Source organism: Sus scrofa, chromosome 7, assembly GCF_054392235.1.
Source record: "Sus scrofa isolate SSC_HxYL_T2T_F1_AM1 chromosome 7, Sscrofa_HxYL_maternal_Yorkshire_Landrace_v2.0, whole genome shotgun sequence".
Classification (NCBI taxonomy): domain Eukaryota; kingdom Metazoa; phylum Chordata; class Mammalia; order Artiodactyla; family Suidae; genus Sus; species Sus scrofa.
The window spans coordinates 14,135,496-14,151,509 of NC_139389.1; the positions used below are offsets into that span (position 1 = coordinate 14,135,496).

The 16,014-nt window shown below is 41.8% G+C and overlaps 1 protein-coding gene across 28 annotated transcripts in view; it reads left to right on the forward strand.

Moving 5' to 3' along the window:
- RNF144B (ring finger protein 144B) overlaps positions 1–16,014 on the forward strand; it is a 173,258-nt gene that overhangs the window by 152,916 nt on the left and 4,328 nt on the right. For all 28 annotated transcript variants that reach the window (XM_021100236.2, XM_084967476.1, XM_084967472.1 and 25 more), the window contains 3 exons: positions 9,139–9,343; positions 11,233–11,377; positions 15,538–15,627. In XM_021100236.2, the coding sequence (XP_020955895.2) occupies positions 9,139–9,343; positions 11,233–11,377; positions 15,538–15,627 (440 nt within the window). The remainder of the gene's footprint in view (positions 1–9,138; positions 9,344–11,232; positions 11,378–15,537; positions 15,628–16,014) is intronic.

Genomic DNA, 16,014 nt, shown 5'->3' on the forward strand with positions numbered 1-16,014 from the left:
CTGTGAGCTGTGGTGTAGGTCGCAGCTCGGATCTGGTGTTGCTGTGGCTGTAGTGTAGGCTGGCAGCTGTATCTGCAATTTGATTCCTAGCCTGGGAACCTCCATATGCTGTGGGTACAGCCCTAAAAAGAAAAAAAAAATTAATTGACCATTCTTGTGTGTGTGTGTGTGTGTGTGTGTGTGTGTGTGTGTTGCACATTCTTTGAGTTTGGACAAATTTATGATGACATGTATCTCCCAATACAGTATCATACAAAGTAGTTTTGTTGCCCTGAAAATTCTTCTCTGCCTATTTGTCCCCCCACCCACCTTAACTGCTGACAACCTCTGAGACATTTTTACTGTCTCAATAGTTTGGCTCTTTCTGAAATGTTAATAGAGTTACATTCATGGAGTATGTAGCCTTCTCAGACTGGCTTTGTTCACTTAGTAATATGCATTGCAGTGCCACATCTGTCTTTATGATAGGAATAGCCTTGCCACTTGCAAAGTACACATGAAAAATTATTGACCTAGAATAATGCTTGGATAGATGTCGCCACCCTTTGCTTTGGGGCTAGGACCTTATGAGGTTCTTGTGTTCAACCCTGCTTCTGATTGACTTATTTCTTTAAGAGATGTGGCGGTGTGTTCAGTCTGGTTACAAGTTAGGAAGGCCTTGGAGTCAGCCTTCCTTATAGGTGGGTCTTGCCTATCTCCGATACATTATAGATTAAACAGTTTTATTCAGACGTGGAATTTATTTTTCCTCACAAGTTCTAGGCGGATGCCCCATGTAGATCCCATGAATTGACAATTTATTTTATTTTGTTTTGAATACTAATCTTTAAAAAAGATTTTTTAATTGTTATTTCCCCAGTCCAGTTTTTTTTCTACTGTACAGCATGATGATAATGTAAGAAAGACAACTGATTTTATTATTCCTATTTTGTCGATGAAGAAACTGAAAATTGGAAAGATTGAGACTTGCCTAGGACCACATAGGTGTGTCTAAGCTTCTTCATTTATAAAAATTTTTGAATTCTGTAGTTTTTTTATTGGGGTGAAATTATACAACATAACATGTACCATTTCACCCATTTTACATGAACAATGGCATTAAGAACACTCCCAGGAGTTCCCATCGTGGCTCAGTGGTAATGAACCCGACTAGTATCCATGAGGACACAGGTTTGATCCCTGGCCTCGCTCAGTGGGTTAAGGATCTGGCATTGCCATGAGCTGTGGTGTAGGTCACAGATGCAGCTCAGATCCTGTGTTCCTGTGGCTATGCCGTAGCCTGGCAGCTATAGCCCGGATTTGACTCCTAGCCTGGGAACTTCCATGTGCCGCATGTGTAGCTGTAAAAAAAGACCAAAAAAAAAAAGAAAAAAAATTCCCCATGTTCACAGCCATCACCCCCAACTACTTGAAAAGCTTTTCTCACCCCAAGCAGAAACTGTGTATCAATGAAACAATAACTTTTCTTTCTCTTTTTCTCCCAGGGGCTGTTAACCTCTAATCTACTTTCTGTTTTGTGAATTTGCCCAGTCTGGACATTTCACATAAGTGGAGTTATACAATATATTCCTTTTGCATCTGGCTTGTTTCAGTTAGTATGGTGTTTTAGTTCATCCACCTTGTTGCATGTATCAGAACTTTTTGTGGCTGAGTAATACTCTATTGTGTGTATAGACCACATTTTGTTGACCCATTCATCTGTTGATGGACACTTGGGTTGTTTCTACCTTTTGGCTCTTGTCAATAATGTTGCTATGAACACTAGGGGTGTAAGTATCTGTTTTAGTCCCTGCTTCTCAGTTCTTTGGGATATACAGCTAGCAATGAAGTTGCTGGGTCATTCTGCTGTTCCGTGTTTAGTTTTTGAGGAACTGCCAAACTATAAAACTCTGTAATTTAATTAGACATTTTTACTATTGGAGAGTATGAAAGTATTTTAAATTTGGAAGCATGCTAAATCTGGTGACCATTTGGTTCATTCCCTCATTTTATAAAAAAGGGAACTGAGACCCAGAGTGATCTCAGGTGATTTTGCAAAAAGGCAATTTATAATCATGTAATTCTTCCTTAGCATCCATTATAAATAATTATTAGAAAATAGACATTCCAGGTAAGAATAAGTTTAAGCTAATATGGTGCTACACAATACAGTTTACTTGATTGAGATAATCTGTATCTAAATTGTTTACCTCTTTTTTACACAACAGACTTCATATTGACCTCAAACTCAGCATTTACCAACTAGGTGACTTTGAGGTCCATGTCATGAAAATATTTCGTGTGGAACTGTATAAAAGGAGATCTCGGGATGTATTAAATACTAATATTATGAATAAGTTAAATGACTAACTGGTGGAAGGTAAAACTCATTGGTTGGATTCTGAGATAGAACTGGAGAGTTTTCATTCTGAAAAAATATAGAATCAGATTAGCGGCAGCTCTATCTCTTAGTAAGAAATATTATTGTTAATTTTGGCCAATGCTTATTGTTTGCCAAATTCTTTTTCAGGTTTTAGTTTGTCATCCAGTGTCTTAATATTCTTCCACCTTATATTACATATATGATTAGCTTGTCTTTTATGTCTTGGTTTTCATCTTTGTGGGGAAAAAATCTTTTGGATAGGAATGGTCCCTGGTTATCGCTCTGTTTACACAAAACAGAGAAATGCCGTTTGGCATGGATTGGTTATTCTGTGAATCTACTTTCCATCCATCTGTGATTTTTCCATTGGCTACTGCTGTGTTTGTGGGTTTTCCTTTCTATGTCTGTCTGCCAGTATTAACAGAGAAAAGGAATACTAAGTTTGGCATGTGTTAGTGATTATTGCTTTATTTTCTACTGCTTCTCCAAGCACATGTCTGATGATTAAGGCTAGAATTTTGTTTGTCTGTTTCCAGAACCTGCTTTTTCAAATTATGTGTGTGTGTATGAAAACTAGGTTAAGATGATCCTCTCTAGTGCTTAAGCACTTTTCCTAATTTTTAACTTGTTGTAACTGCTAGTTATTTCAGTTTCTTGGTAGGCGAATGTGTCTGCTCTTGGATATTTGTATTATAATATAGTGGTTAGAAACTCTTAGAAATGGTTTAAGTGCCTTTATTGTTCTCCTTCACAGTATGTGAATACAATAGGAATTTGCTTTGCTGTTGTCATCTGTTAATCCTATTGCATTCACCCATGTATTCAGTATGTACTTATTTATGTGCTGAGTATCTGTTATATGCCAGGTGCAATTCCAGATGCGGCTTCAAGCTATGGTTCCATCTTTTTTTGAAAGCTTTTTTGTTCTCAGCACTTTTCACAAGCCTTCTTTCATTTTGAGCCTTAACATTTATGAGATGGTTCTTCAGATTTCATCTCACTCTTGTATTTGTCCTCCATGAAATGCTCCTACTTCATCTTTTGTATCTGATGATTACGGTCTTATCTCACCAGAGCTCTTTCTGTAGCTGTGTGGTTTCTTTTTGCGTTTTGTCTTTTTAAGACTGGATGATACTCAGTGACTTTATCTGTTCGGTTTTATTTTTTAACACCTTCCATCTCTCATTAGTCATCTTTCTTTTCATAGTTTCTGATCACAAGCCCATTCTTATTGTGTGTGTGTGTGTGTGTGTGTGTGTGTGTGTGTGAGAATGAATCATCTTTCTGAGTTTGCTAACTGAAAAACATGACATTACAGATGGTTTATTAATATTTACTCTAGTAAAACATAAGTCTAGTATTTAAAGTTATATAGATTGAAGAGATGTGATATTTTAGTATATTTGTGTAGATTATATTATGTCAGAGAGTTAGTTTAAAAGTAGAAACAAGCTATCTTTTTTAAAAAACAAAAAACCCCAGTTAAACACACCCAGAGATATACATAAGCACTGAGTCGGTAGGCAGAACGTGGGACTTTTAATCCCAGGGTCGTGAGTTCAGCCCCACGCAGAGAGACTCTGGTTGAGCCTGACTTTCTGGTGTTTCGTGGTAAATGCATGACTAAGTCTAGGATTTCCTTCCCCAGCTCTTCTGTGCTTTCTGATAGTAACACTTTCTCCTTGGCTTTACACTGCTTCAGCTTTACCATCTAGTTCTTTTTTTGCTGATCAATTTTAAATCTCAAACAGCACGCGCTCTAGATGTTTCAGATCTCCTCTGAAAAACTGAAGTGTGTGCAAGAAAAGACCTTTATTAGCAAGTTGGATGAGGTTTCTAAAGGGGACCTGAATTAGAGGCACAGTGTTCATAAGCCTTTGCCTCGTCCTGTCTGCACTTCCATTTCCTCATCAACAAAATGGGGATAGTGATGGAATGATTGTCCTGGAGCTGTTGTAGAGAATAAATGAGTTCATATTGTCTATGTCACAGTGTGCCTTCGATGAATTATTACTGCCATTATTGTTATTCTTCTGGTTGTTGTCATTGCACCCTCGAGTCTTGTCCCCAGTCTTTTAAACTAAGGAAGCATCTTCCAGAATCCAGATCAGACCTTGGCCTGAGTGCACAATAATATCAATCTGTTTACTTTTCATCGTAACTCAAGTCTTTTTCACTGTGTTTCCGTCCTTTGTGTCCTAGATTCTAGAGTTTTATAGAAACTTAATAATCTAGGCAGATTCCTTACACCACCTATTATATCAGTTTCCTTCATGTGTATATTCTTACTCAAAGCGTGAATCCACCTTTTCTGACCAGCTTCAAGAGGATATTATGACTTGCTGAGATGGAGCATTCAAAGTTTCTGCTTGAAAGAGAAAAGATTCCCGTGGTGATAGGGGCGCTTAAAATATGTTTAATTACCTGATTATGTTTTTACATAAATAATGATATTCTAGGAGTAAAAAAGGCCCGATCCCTTCATATACTACCTAACCATGAGTTATGCCAACTCTCTACTTCTTTTGGGCTCAGTACAACAGTTTTAGACCAGATAACCTCAAAAGTTGTTTCCAAGCTTGAAATTTTGTGGTTCTCTTCAACTGTCTTGAGAGCAGCCCCTCTGCTGATGGCCACTTCTGTTCGGGTATGTTTACGCTAGCAGATGTTAATTCCAATCAGTTCAGTTTAATTGCATTTTAACCATCTGCAGAAGACCTTTGTTCTTTGAGATAGCAGAAAGCAAATTAATTTTGGCATAATTAAAAATGCAGCAGGTCATAAAAGTTAAAACAGTTTGATTTATTTCAGCTGATAATCAAATTAGCTTGAGTGCATGGTATTTCCCACAATCATAAAAAATGTACACGATGTCTTTTTTGGAACAGCCTCACAATGGTAGAAAATGGCAGAAAAACTTCTCATAGTAGTTGAGAAAATGTATAATAGAATAAAAAGCAAGCTCTGCCGTATCGAATGCTGATAGTTCCAGGTGGGAAAACCAAGGGTCTCCAGTTAGTTTTTTGAAAACTGAAAGAAGTTATTGGGGTCAGATGTGGTCTTTATGTTTCATGGCAGTTTTATTTTCTTGGAGTGTTTCTATTTCCTAATAATTGTCAGAGCACAGAATAGCTTTAAATAGCATTTCCTGCCTTGCATAATTTACATGAACAAGCAGAGTCTGAAGATCAGAGAGTCATGGGGCTTTACTTCAGTAATCAACTCTAATTTTCATAAGTAAATTCCAGTTCAGGTCTGTGACCTGTCTGTCTCTGATTTAAGTATGTTACAAACAATCACTTTTAAATTCCGTTCATGTTAAAAGTGCTGGGGGCACTATTCTCTTTTGCTAGACTTCTGAGTTTTTCCCCATCTCAAAGCTACAGCAGACTTGCACCACTGCCGATACAGGAGAAATTAGTTGAATGGGCATCAGTTCATTGTTTTCTTCATCTTTGAAATAGAAATTGGAAGGAGGAAGAAACTAAACCTTAAATGTTTGGATAAGCGTGCATTTGGTTTATCTACATAATCACTCTGTTTCCCAGGCCACAAGCCAGGAGGTAGAATTGAATTCTCAATAATAGTAATAAAAAGCATTTTAGAAAGTCCCCCACTAAGCCTGGGGGCTCTCCTTCCCTTCAGACTCCTCTCAGATAGTTGGGGTAGATGAGAGAGTGAGGAGAAGACAGCACTTGCTGATGAGATTGCCATTTGGCTCCCACCTGCTGTCCATTAATCTGTTCCTTTTTGGCTTGGATTCTGGCAGGTCCTGTGAGCTGCCAGGGCTGCCAAGGTCTGATGCCTCCTCAGCATTTTCCCCTTTTCTACCACGCTGGCTTTAGGCCCCACTTGGGGGACCCTGTGTTACTTCAGGTATAGAAAGCAAAACTGTGCTCTTCATGGCATATTGGAATTGTAATAATTTTTTAAGAAAGCAAACAAGTCTTTTAGATGCAGTGGACTTTTACTTGGAGCTGCTCTTCTGGGAGCTGGGCTGAAGGACAGTTGGAAGGACAGATGCTGTACTGTACTCAGATACCTTATCAGTGTAACCTGGTCAGACTCGTAGGTCTTGATCTCTGTTCCATTGGGGGAAACTCTTCTCCAAGAGACCCCAAGATGCCCCTACAGAGATATCTCTGGATAGTTGTTTCTGTTCCCTGGAAATATCTGAAGGCAGAGCTGAACAATATAGAACCTTACCAGAGATGCTATCATTATCTTTTATTGCCATAGGGAATACAGATCCTGTTTCTTATATTTCTTTGATGTTGCTTCCCTCCTTTAGTCAACGAATACTACTTTCCAGGTACCTTTCTAGGTCCGTAGTTGTCACCTGGCATGACTGCATCCAACTGCCTCTCTGCCAGGAAATCTGGACAGTTTTCACCTTCAAAATATGCTCTAAATTATCAGAACTTCTGCTTCTAACATGTATCATCTTGGATTAGACCGCTGCAGTGGCCTCCTAACAGAGCTCTCTGCTGCTCCTTTGTTCTACTACCAGCCTTTCTTCTTATAGTTGCCAGAATAATCTTTAGTAAGTGGAAATCAGATCATGGCACTCCCCTGATTAAAATGCCTTCTCCTCCAGTGGCATCTCATCACGTTTACGGCTTATCATCATAATCTGCTATCTGGCCCTTCCTGACTGTTCCCACATTATCTCCTGTGACTCTTCCCTCTGCTCACTTAGCTCCTTGTAAAATTGGACTGCCTTATTATATGTGTAGATCTTTCCGTTTGCATTACTTGGATAAAAGCTGGACATCTTTCAGATCAAAACCATATGTACATTGGCTGCTTATTTATGGTTCTAAATTATAGACCTCAATGTGATTTTTTAAAATCCTCAGCTATAAAAAAAAAGAAAAAAGAAAAGAAAACCTTCAAAAACAGAAGTGATGTTTACTCAGTGTCATCTGGTTCTTACCAGTGTAACAGTTCCAAAGGCTTCTCTCTCTCAATTCTAACCAAATTAATAGCTACTCAATGGGAAGAGTAGATCATGTACATTTGAGCTGAGGGGTCTCTGTCATGAATAAAAAATAAAAACAGAAAGAAAAACAAATGAAGGAAGTATTCTTTGTGTCTCCAGGTCCAGGGACACCAGGGTACCTTTTCTTCCCAAAGATTGTCCTTCATGAATTTCTACAGACAACTTAGGCTATTTGAGTATATAAGGGATAAATTCTTGCAGTCCTATCTGCATCTCCATCCAGTAAGAGAAATTCAACCCTCTATCCTTCACTCCTTGTTCACTTACTTTGCTCCTGATTTTAACACGGAAATATAAAACAGGATTTTCACAAGTTTGGCTAAATTGACCCCAGCCATCCCCCTCCCCAACCCCAATTTGTCATTTACTGGGTTTTTAATGGTTTATCAAGAATATACAGCACACCGTCTTTGGCAGGTGTCTTTTACATAACCAGAGCAGTATTTAAAAGCTGTTGAAGAAGCTCAAGCACTCCTGTGAAAGAGATATGTGGGCACCCCCCGCCCCCGCCCCCCCAGAAAGCTACATAAACAAACGATATTGTTTTGCTGCTATGGGTATCTCCTGGATGGCTGGACATTTCTCCAGGCTTTAATCTTGCGATTCTAACTAGCAGTACTTTCTTTTTATTGAAATTATTTAAAAGAGGAGGCTGATGGGTGAAGGGGGCTCTGTTTGCAAGAAGTCGTTGGTTTAAGTGAGTAGATATCCGGTCCCTGTTTTCTCCTGATATTGAATTGGTAGAAATTATTACCTTTAAAACTAAGCTCATAGTCAATACTTTCATTTCCTTTTTGCACCACCCTTTCAGTTTGTTTGCTTTCTGCATGGACTTTCCAAGAATTACAAGCCTTAAGAGGTTTGAAATGATAATTCCGTCAGTTTTCAAAATTTTTCAAAATTTGCAAAAGTAGTGGTTCAGAGAAAAACGGGCTACTCTACCCCTCAAGTAACATCACTTTTCACCTGACATTTCTCCATGAAAGGTCATGTCGTAGGACAAGAACACGGGGTCTTTTATCGCCTAGAAAATGGAAAACTGAACAAGATGTGTAAATGCTCGAAAGACGGTCACCCACCCTCCACTCTGTTTTCTTTTTTGCGTGCCGTTCGGATCTACCCAGTGTGGTGTATGACGATCATTTTATGGTCTGTGAAGGTCTCTACCTTTTTTTTTTTGGACCATGTGGCTCTTTTACAAATTACCCTTAAGCAGCCCTTTGGTAGGGCAGAGGAATATCCAAATTGACAGCTAATCTGACTTCTTGGCTAAGCCACACCAGACACTGCATGGTCCCTAAACTATTTGATTTTTTCCTTGTCCTATTATTTCTCTCTAAACGACAGAAGAAACCTCGTATCTATTTCTCAGTGCCCGAAAGGACAAAATCTTTGGTGTATTCTTCATGTCCAGTTTTTCTCCAAAAGAGTACTCAAAATAAGTGAAAAAGACACTTGAGGTTTTTGCCTATTTCGAGTGTTGAAAGGTGAGGAATATTCCCAAAGAGTGACAAATTTTAGTTAGTAAGAAGACTCCTTATCCATTCGTAAGGACAGCGGTGACCTGTCCCATGAGTACCTCCTTTGAGAAGTGTGGCAGGGCCGAGTGATCTTGTAGGTTTGGACCCATCGTGAAGACCAAGAGCAGCAGCATCGCCCTTGGTTGTATTAAGCTTCCCAAAACATTAGCCTATAGCAGAGAATAAATGGAGGGGAGAAAGCCTGAAGCTTGAATGACAGACAGACTGTCATATTTTCTTTCTTTACACTTTAGAAGTTCACTTGGACCCCTGCAGAACGTGGTGTCCTGTTGCAGACTGTCAGACAGTGTGCCCTGTTGCATCTAGTGACCCAGGACAGCCGGTGCTGGTGGAGTGTCCTTCTTGCCACCTGAAGTTCTGCTCATGTTGCAAGGATGCTTGGCACGCAGAGGTCTCCTGTAAAGAGAGTCAGCCTGTGGTCCTGCCAACAGAGCATGGGTAAGAAAGAAAACTTTCTTTGGGATTATTCACCCATATTCTTAGAAGAAATATGTTGCTTGGAGGAGGAGTTACCTTGTGATGGAATTTCAAGATGAGTTATTTCCCTGTGGAACTTTCCTGAGAAGTGTCTCCGAATTGGTAGGTTGTTAACAAAGAATAACCAAATAAGCATTTCCAAAGGAATTTTAGTTATTTACCCCCGGAGAATCTTCCAGATACTACTGAAGTTAGAGTCTGTATGAATTTTGATTTCTCTTTAGGTAGGAGGCATATGGTCTGCTGGTTCTCAGCAGGATGTCATGGCTTGTCCACAGCCATTTGCTTGGGTACCATAGCCGCCCACAGTGGATACACCTGGTTCTTCCTGCTTGCGAAGGCGCAGAAATAATTTTCTGACTTGACTCAGTTGCCAGCTTGTGAGGTGTGCCAGTCCTATCAAGAGGAACACTGCAAGAGAAGAAACAGCCTTTAGTGTGACACACTGCTAAAAATTCATGCATCCTAGAGGAAAATACTTTATGCTCTGAAAAAAATGATGCCAAGGTTGAGATGTTAGCTTGGGAAGTAATTCACTCTCTCCCTTGCAGGATGGAGGGTTTTTATGGCAGGAGCAGAGCCCAGAGTGAGAGACCTTTGTGCTTGATCCCTTGCTTTGCTTGAGGCTATGGCTGTTCTGCATGAGCAAGAACAGAAACACCACTGTTGCCACCCTGTTGGCTTAATCCCCCAGTGCGCTCAGAGTGTGGAGCACCCTTCTCCAGGAACAGTCATGCTACCTGGATGTGATGCTGAGCTTGAATCCCAGACCAAACAAATCAAGAGGAGAAAAAGAGCTGACACACATGGCAGGCAGGTGCCCGCTCAGTCAGTACCGGCTACATTTTCACTGCCACACCGTAAGGTCCCCAGGATTCACAGGACAGTGGAACGATCCCAGAGGCAAGAACGATTGAGTTCTGATGTTGTCATTTGGGCTCTTGCGATCTCATGCAAGTCACGCAGCCTCTGTGAGTCTGTTTCTCTATTTGGGGGGAAAAAAAAAAAGAGAGAGAGAGAGAGAAACAGGAATGAAAATGGTAGCTGTCCTACTGCTGTATGAGGTTATTAGGAGCAGCAAATTCGATCCTAGGTTTGACAACACTTTGCAAACCTGGTGTCGCTATGTGCTGGGTGGTGGTTTTGATGAACAGTGGCTAAAATGCCTGTGCTCTGGGTCCCCCCAGCCCTCCCTCCACCTCAATTCGTTCACTTATTTTCTGTGCCCCTTGAGCTTGTGAGCCTTGAGGGCTTAGTCACCTATTTGGAGCAGGTCTTTTCAGTGATATTGGGAATTTATTTTAAAGTATTGATGATTGACTCCCTCTAATCCTCTCCCCTTGTTGACTTGAACAGATCATGAGATCAATGATCTTTGCCCCCCAATCGATCCTGACCTAGCTTTGCTGCCGTGTGGCAGACTTCTGGTATTTTTATTCCGACAGTGTGGGCTCAGGAAGGAAGAGCTAATTTGGCAAAACAATGAATTCAGTCAGCTGTGGAAAATATAATTATGTAATTCCCTCAAAGCCAAAGATAAATAAATTAAGGCTCTTTTTTTTCGTTTTGAGTTATCTGAACAACACATCATCTCGTCTCTCCTATTTTTACCCCTGCCCTTTTCCTGGAAAGTGAATTAAGCACAGAGAGCAAAGAGTTCACTCCTACTCATCAGAAGCCCTGGGAGTTCAGTTGATGACCATAAACTTGAGTCTCAAATTTAACTGTTTGATTCAGCCCACTTTTCCCATAGCTCTGGTTAGTGTACACCTTGTGGTCCTAGCTTTTTAAAAAAGTCAGACAGCATCCTCGATCCCTACCCTCTAATTTCTCATTCATTTTGTTTCCAGGACCCTCTTTGGGACAGAGGCAGAAGCCCCCATTAAGCAGTGCCCAGTGTGCCGGGTTTACATCGAACGCAACGAAGGCTGTGCTCAGATGATGTGTAAGAACTGCAAGCACACGTTTTGCTGGTACTGCCTCCAGAATCTGGATGTAAGTGCCACCCATAAGGGTCTCCTCCGTGGTCCCTCTCCGTTTTGTATCTATGTGACAGCCAGGATCTGCCGGGCTTTCCTTTCAAAATATTGAGCCTGTTTTTGTGCTGCCAAAGAACTTTGTTTTTCGTTATGAGACTTCTTCCTGAGCCCGCTAGGCTAGATACCTCTCTTTGATTACTTTAGGTGTGTCACCTTAACAAGGCAAGCTTTTGTTTTAGGGACATTTCCTGCTTTGGGGCATGGTCTCATTACGTAAAGGACTGTTAGTGTAGTAGTTTTATCTTGGTGTTGTAACCAGTTACCACAAACTTGTGGCTTAGAGCAACACAAATTTATGTATTTATTTATTTTTTTGTCTTTTTGCCGTTTCTTGGGCCGCTCCCATGGCACATGGAGGTTCCCAGGCTAGAGGTCCAATCAGAGCTGTAGCCACTGGCCCACGCCAGAGCCACAGCAACGTGGGATCTGAGCTGCACCTGCGACCTACACCACAGCTCACGGCAACACTGGATCCTTAACCCACTGAGCAAGGGCAGGGACCGAACCCACAACCTCATGGTTCCTAGTCGGATTTGTTAACCACTGTGCCACGACGGGAACACCAGAACAACATAAATTTATTATTGTTAGTTCTGTCCACTGAAGGTCTAATATGGATCTCACTGGATTAAAATCAAGGTGTCCTGTGGTCTCCATTCTTTCTGATGGCTCTAGGAGAGGATCCATTTTTTTGCCTGTTTTAGTTTCCAGGGGCCGCCTACATTCCCTGGCTTGTGTGGCTTCTTTCCCCTGTCTTCAGGGACAGCAGTGTCACATCTCTCTGACCCTTCTTCCATAGCCTTACCTTCCAAAGTCATTCCTTCTGACAGTAGCTGGGCAAGCCTCTCGGACGTGAAGGATCCATGTGATTAGATTAGACCCATCCAGACATCACAGGATAATCATCTCAACATCTTGAATCACACTTGCAAAATCCCTTCTGCCATGTAAGGTAAATTATTCACAAGTTCTGGGAAATAGGCCATTGATGTCTTTAGGGGAGCAGTTATTCTGCCCAGCAGCACTAGATTGTTCTTTTGGAATTTAAAGAAAAAAGCCATTCAAATCAGTGGCATCTCCTAATTACTGTCTTGCTCATTGGCATGACAGCAGGATGGCTACCGTTCTCTCAGGGTTCCCTACCCACATAAAGGGGTCTGGTCTAGGAGTTCCCATTGTGGCTCAGCTATAATGAACTTGACTAGTATCCCTGAGGATGCAGGTTCGATCCTTGCCTTTGCTCACTGGGTTAAGGATCCAGGGTTGCTGTGAGATGTGGTGTAGGTCTCAGACATGGTTTGGATCTGGTGTGGCTGTGGCTGTGGTGTAGGCTGGCAGCTGCAACTCTGATTCGACCCCTAGCCTGGAAACTTCCATATACTGTGGGTGCAGCCCTGAGCACACACACACACACCCCCCCACAAACACACACGCACAGAGGGGGTCTGGTCTAATTATTTTTCCCCCCACCGTTCATAAAGCGTGTCTTATCCATTTCTGGTGCAGTTCCATTCAGTCCAGGGCTGAGGTTAATGGCAACCTCAGAGTTAAAATGATAACCTTGGAGTTAAAAGATGTGAAGGATTGGTGAGAATTCTTTTGTTTTCCAGTGGTTTACAGCTTGGGGTAGCACAGGTTGTTTATAGATGTTCCTTACTTTGGCAGTTTGGACCCGTAAAATAGATTCGTATCAATGGAAGCCTTCTGCCATGGTTGGTTGGGTGGCCATTCTTTTCTCACCTTTTCATTTTAATTGCTTAGTTTGCTTCAATTTGTAGGCCATTTGTGTAGTGCTTTTGTATTATACATGTTCAGCCCGTGGGTACATGTAACATAGGATGCCTGCTGACCTCCACATGCCTGCTTTTATTTTATTGTATTTTTTTGTGGTCACACCCACAACATATGGAAGTTCTCTGGGCCAGGGATCAAATCTGAGCCATAGCTGCAACCTGTGTCACAGCTGCGGCCACGCTGGATCCTTAACCCACTATGCTGGGCCAGGGCTGAAACTCACCACCTCAGCAGTGACCTGAGCCACTGCAGAGACAACACCAGATTTTTAACCCACTGTGCTACAGTGGGAACTCCTCACATACCTGATTTTTAACTGAAAATTAGAGAAGTTATTTAGGCTGACATCCATGAGTAAGAGCTATAATGAGCTGATGTCAGTGTTTCAAAAGAGGTACGCGTCAGGCGAAGAAAAGAGACATTTTAGATTCTGGAAGGTCAGCAGCTCAGGCTGGAAAATATGTTTTCAATTCTTTTTAAATCGTTCTATGTATCACAACCCCTTGAATTATAATTATGTTTGATATTTGAGACCTATTCTAACTCCAACAGTGTGACACTCTGGATGAGGGCATGACTCATGATTCTACACCCCTCGTGCTTTACAAAAGAAAGAAATCATCTTTTGTTTTCCTTAATGTTTAACCAGAATATTAATTGGATTCGTATCCACAAGGAGGCTGAGCCCATGAGGTTCTTTTTAAGAGGCAAGAGAGTAAGGGAGTAAACATGGGTACCCCATCACTCTATCTTTTGGCTGAAATGTGTTTTGGGTATGGTGTTACAAAGAACACAGCGTTCTGTCACTTGTGCTCTTCTGGTGCGTGAGGTGAAATGGTACAGATGTTAAACTGCTAGATGCATAGCATCTTCTTCTGGTCACTGTGTTTTGAGATCTCATTTTTCTCAGTTTTTTGCCGGGAGGCATGGGCTTGCTGGTAATGATGTTTTTCTGTAGACAAGTGTTCCATGGAAGATGGCAGTGTTGCTCTTTGTTTACAGGAAAGTTTTAGAGCATGGGTCTTGGAGAAGGGTGATTGTCCAAAAGCCAAGCCTGAGACTGACGTCACAAAGGGTGATTTTAAGATTTGCGGTGGGGAATTGGGTTTGTTTCCTGCTTTGATTCTCATTCCTGCTATTTCAGAGAAGGAGACGGTCTTCATTTTCTGCTTTGGGAACCTCCAAGACTTGTCCTCTTCAGTTATCTCTCCTCTCCTGTGACTTCAGTTACCATTCTCTACTCTCTGACATACCCACGCATTCAACTGTGTCCCATTTAACAGCAAGGAACACTTTTCTCAAGCCTCTGTCTTTCCCTTACTGCCCTTCTCTTTCTCTCCTTCCTTTAGAAACCAACCCTCAAAAAGGCATAATCACCTCTAGCTACTGACCCTCCAAACATTGCAATGTATCCAGATTGCCCCCTAGTCATACCTGTGTTCTCCGGTGGCTTTGAGGAATTTCTTTTGCAGAAAATCCAATGGATACTTCAGCCCTCATCCTACCTGGATTCTCTGCTGCCTTGACATCTTGACCACTCATTCCAGTGCTACCATCTCTTCTGGTTTCCCGTCTCGATTTCTTTTCCAGGCTCTTCCGTAGCCCATCCTTAAATGTTGCTGTTCAGCAGCCTCTTCACTTCTCAGTCTGCACTCTCTGCTGGGTCATCTCATCTACCTCCTGGGTTTCTTTAACCCAAGGACACTGCTTCCCAAGTCTTTTCCCCCAGATCCAGATCTCTGTAATCAGCTGCCTTTTGACCAGTAGTACTGTTTGGATGTCTCAAGTATCCTTCAAGTTCAACACATCCAGACTGTAGCCATCATCTTCCTGAAAAAATCCATCTCTCTGTTGTCATTTCCCTCAACAAAGCCACTGCCGTCTATCCAGTGCTTCTCCCTTGTCTGTGGTTTCTCTTCCCTGTTTCACCATGTGGTTAGTTACTGTGCTTGCCTCCTGTCCATCTCAGCCAGTGGCATGTTATTTCAGCTGCTTTACCATAGCAGCCTTTAGGCACCTCATTCCTGGTACTCTCATTCCATACCGCCTTCTGCTAGAGCTTCCTTTTAAAGATCATTGGTCAGGTCATTAGTCTTACTTAGAATCAATCAAGAGTCTCAATGACTATAATCTGTTTTCACATGGTGATTTATAAAACTACTGAGATACTGTCTAAAGATGGTGGGCTTGGCTTTCCTAGAGGCGGTCGTTAATATCACCAGGAAGCCCTTGCTCCCCCCGAGGGGATCTGGTATGGTTATTAGTACCCATCTCTCAACTCAAAACTGCATGTTTACCAAAACCTTTCTCTTTGCTTTGCAGAATGACATTTTCCTCAGACATTATGACAAAGGGCCGTGTAGGAATAAGCTCGGCCACTCCAGAGCCTCAGTGATGTGGAACAGAACGCAGGTACCGTGACCTTGAAAGAAGCCTGAGAGCAACCAGACTAAGAATGGCTTTAAAAGCTCACCTATGCATCCTCCCCACTCTATTGCCTGCATACCCATCCCAGCCTGAGAGGTTCTGGGAGTTCTGAGCCTGAAGTTAATTCATGAGCACAGTCTCCTAGAGGAGAAGGCAGGGCCGCAGAGCAGCCAGTGACCAGGAGAATGAAGGCAGTTGCTCTTTCCTTCTGAAGAAAAGGGCCAGAATGACTTTGCTAAAGCCCCGGGAGGCATATTAGCTATGAGAGGCAGTGCTCTAAAACCCCTGAGCCCCTGTGGGGGCCCGGATTCCTCTGTACATATTGTATGTTCACACAACAGGTTCAGAGGGAGTCCTGGTTTATTTTTAATT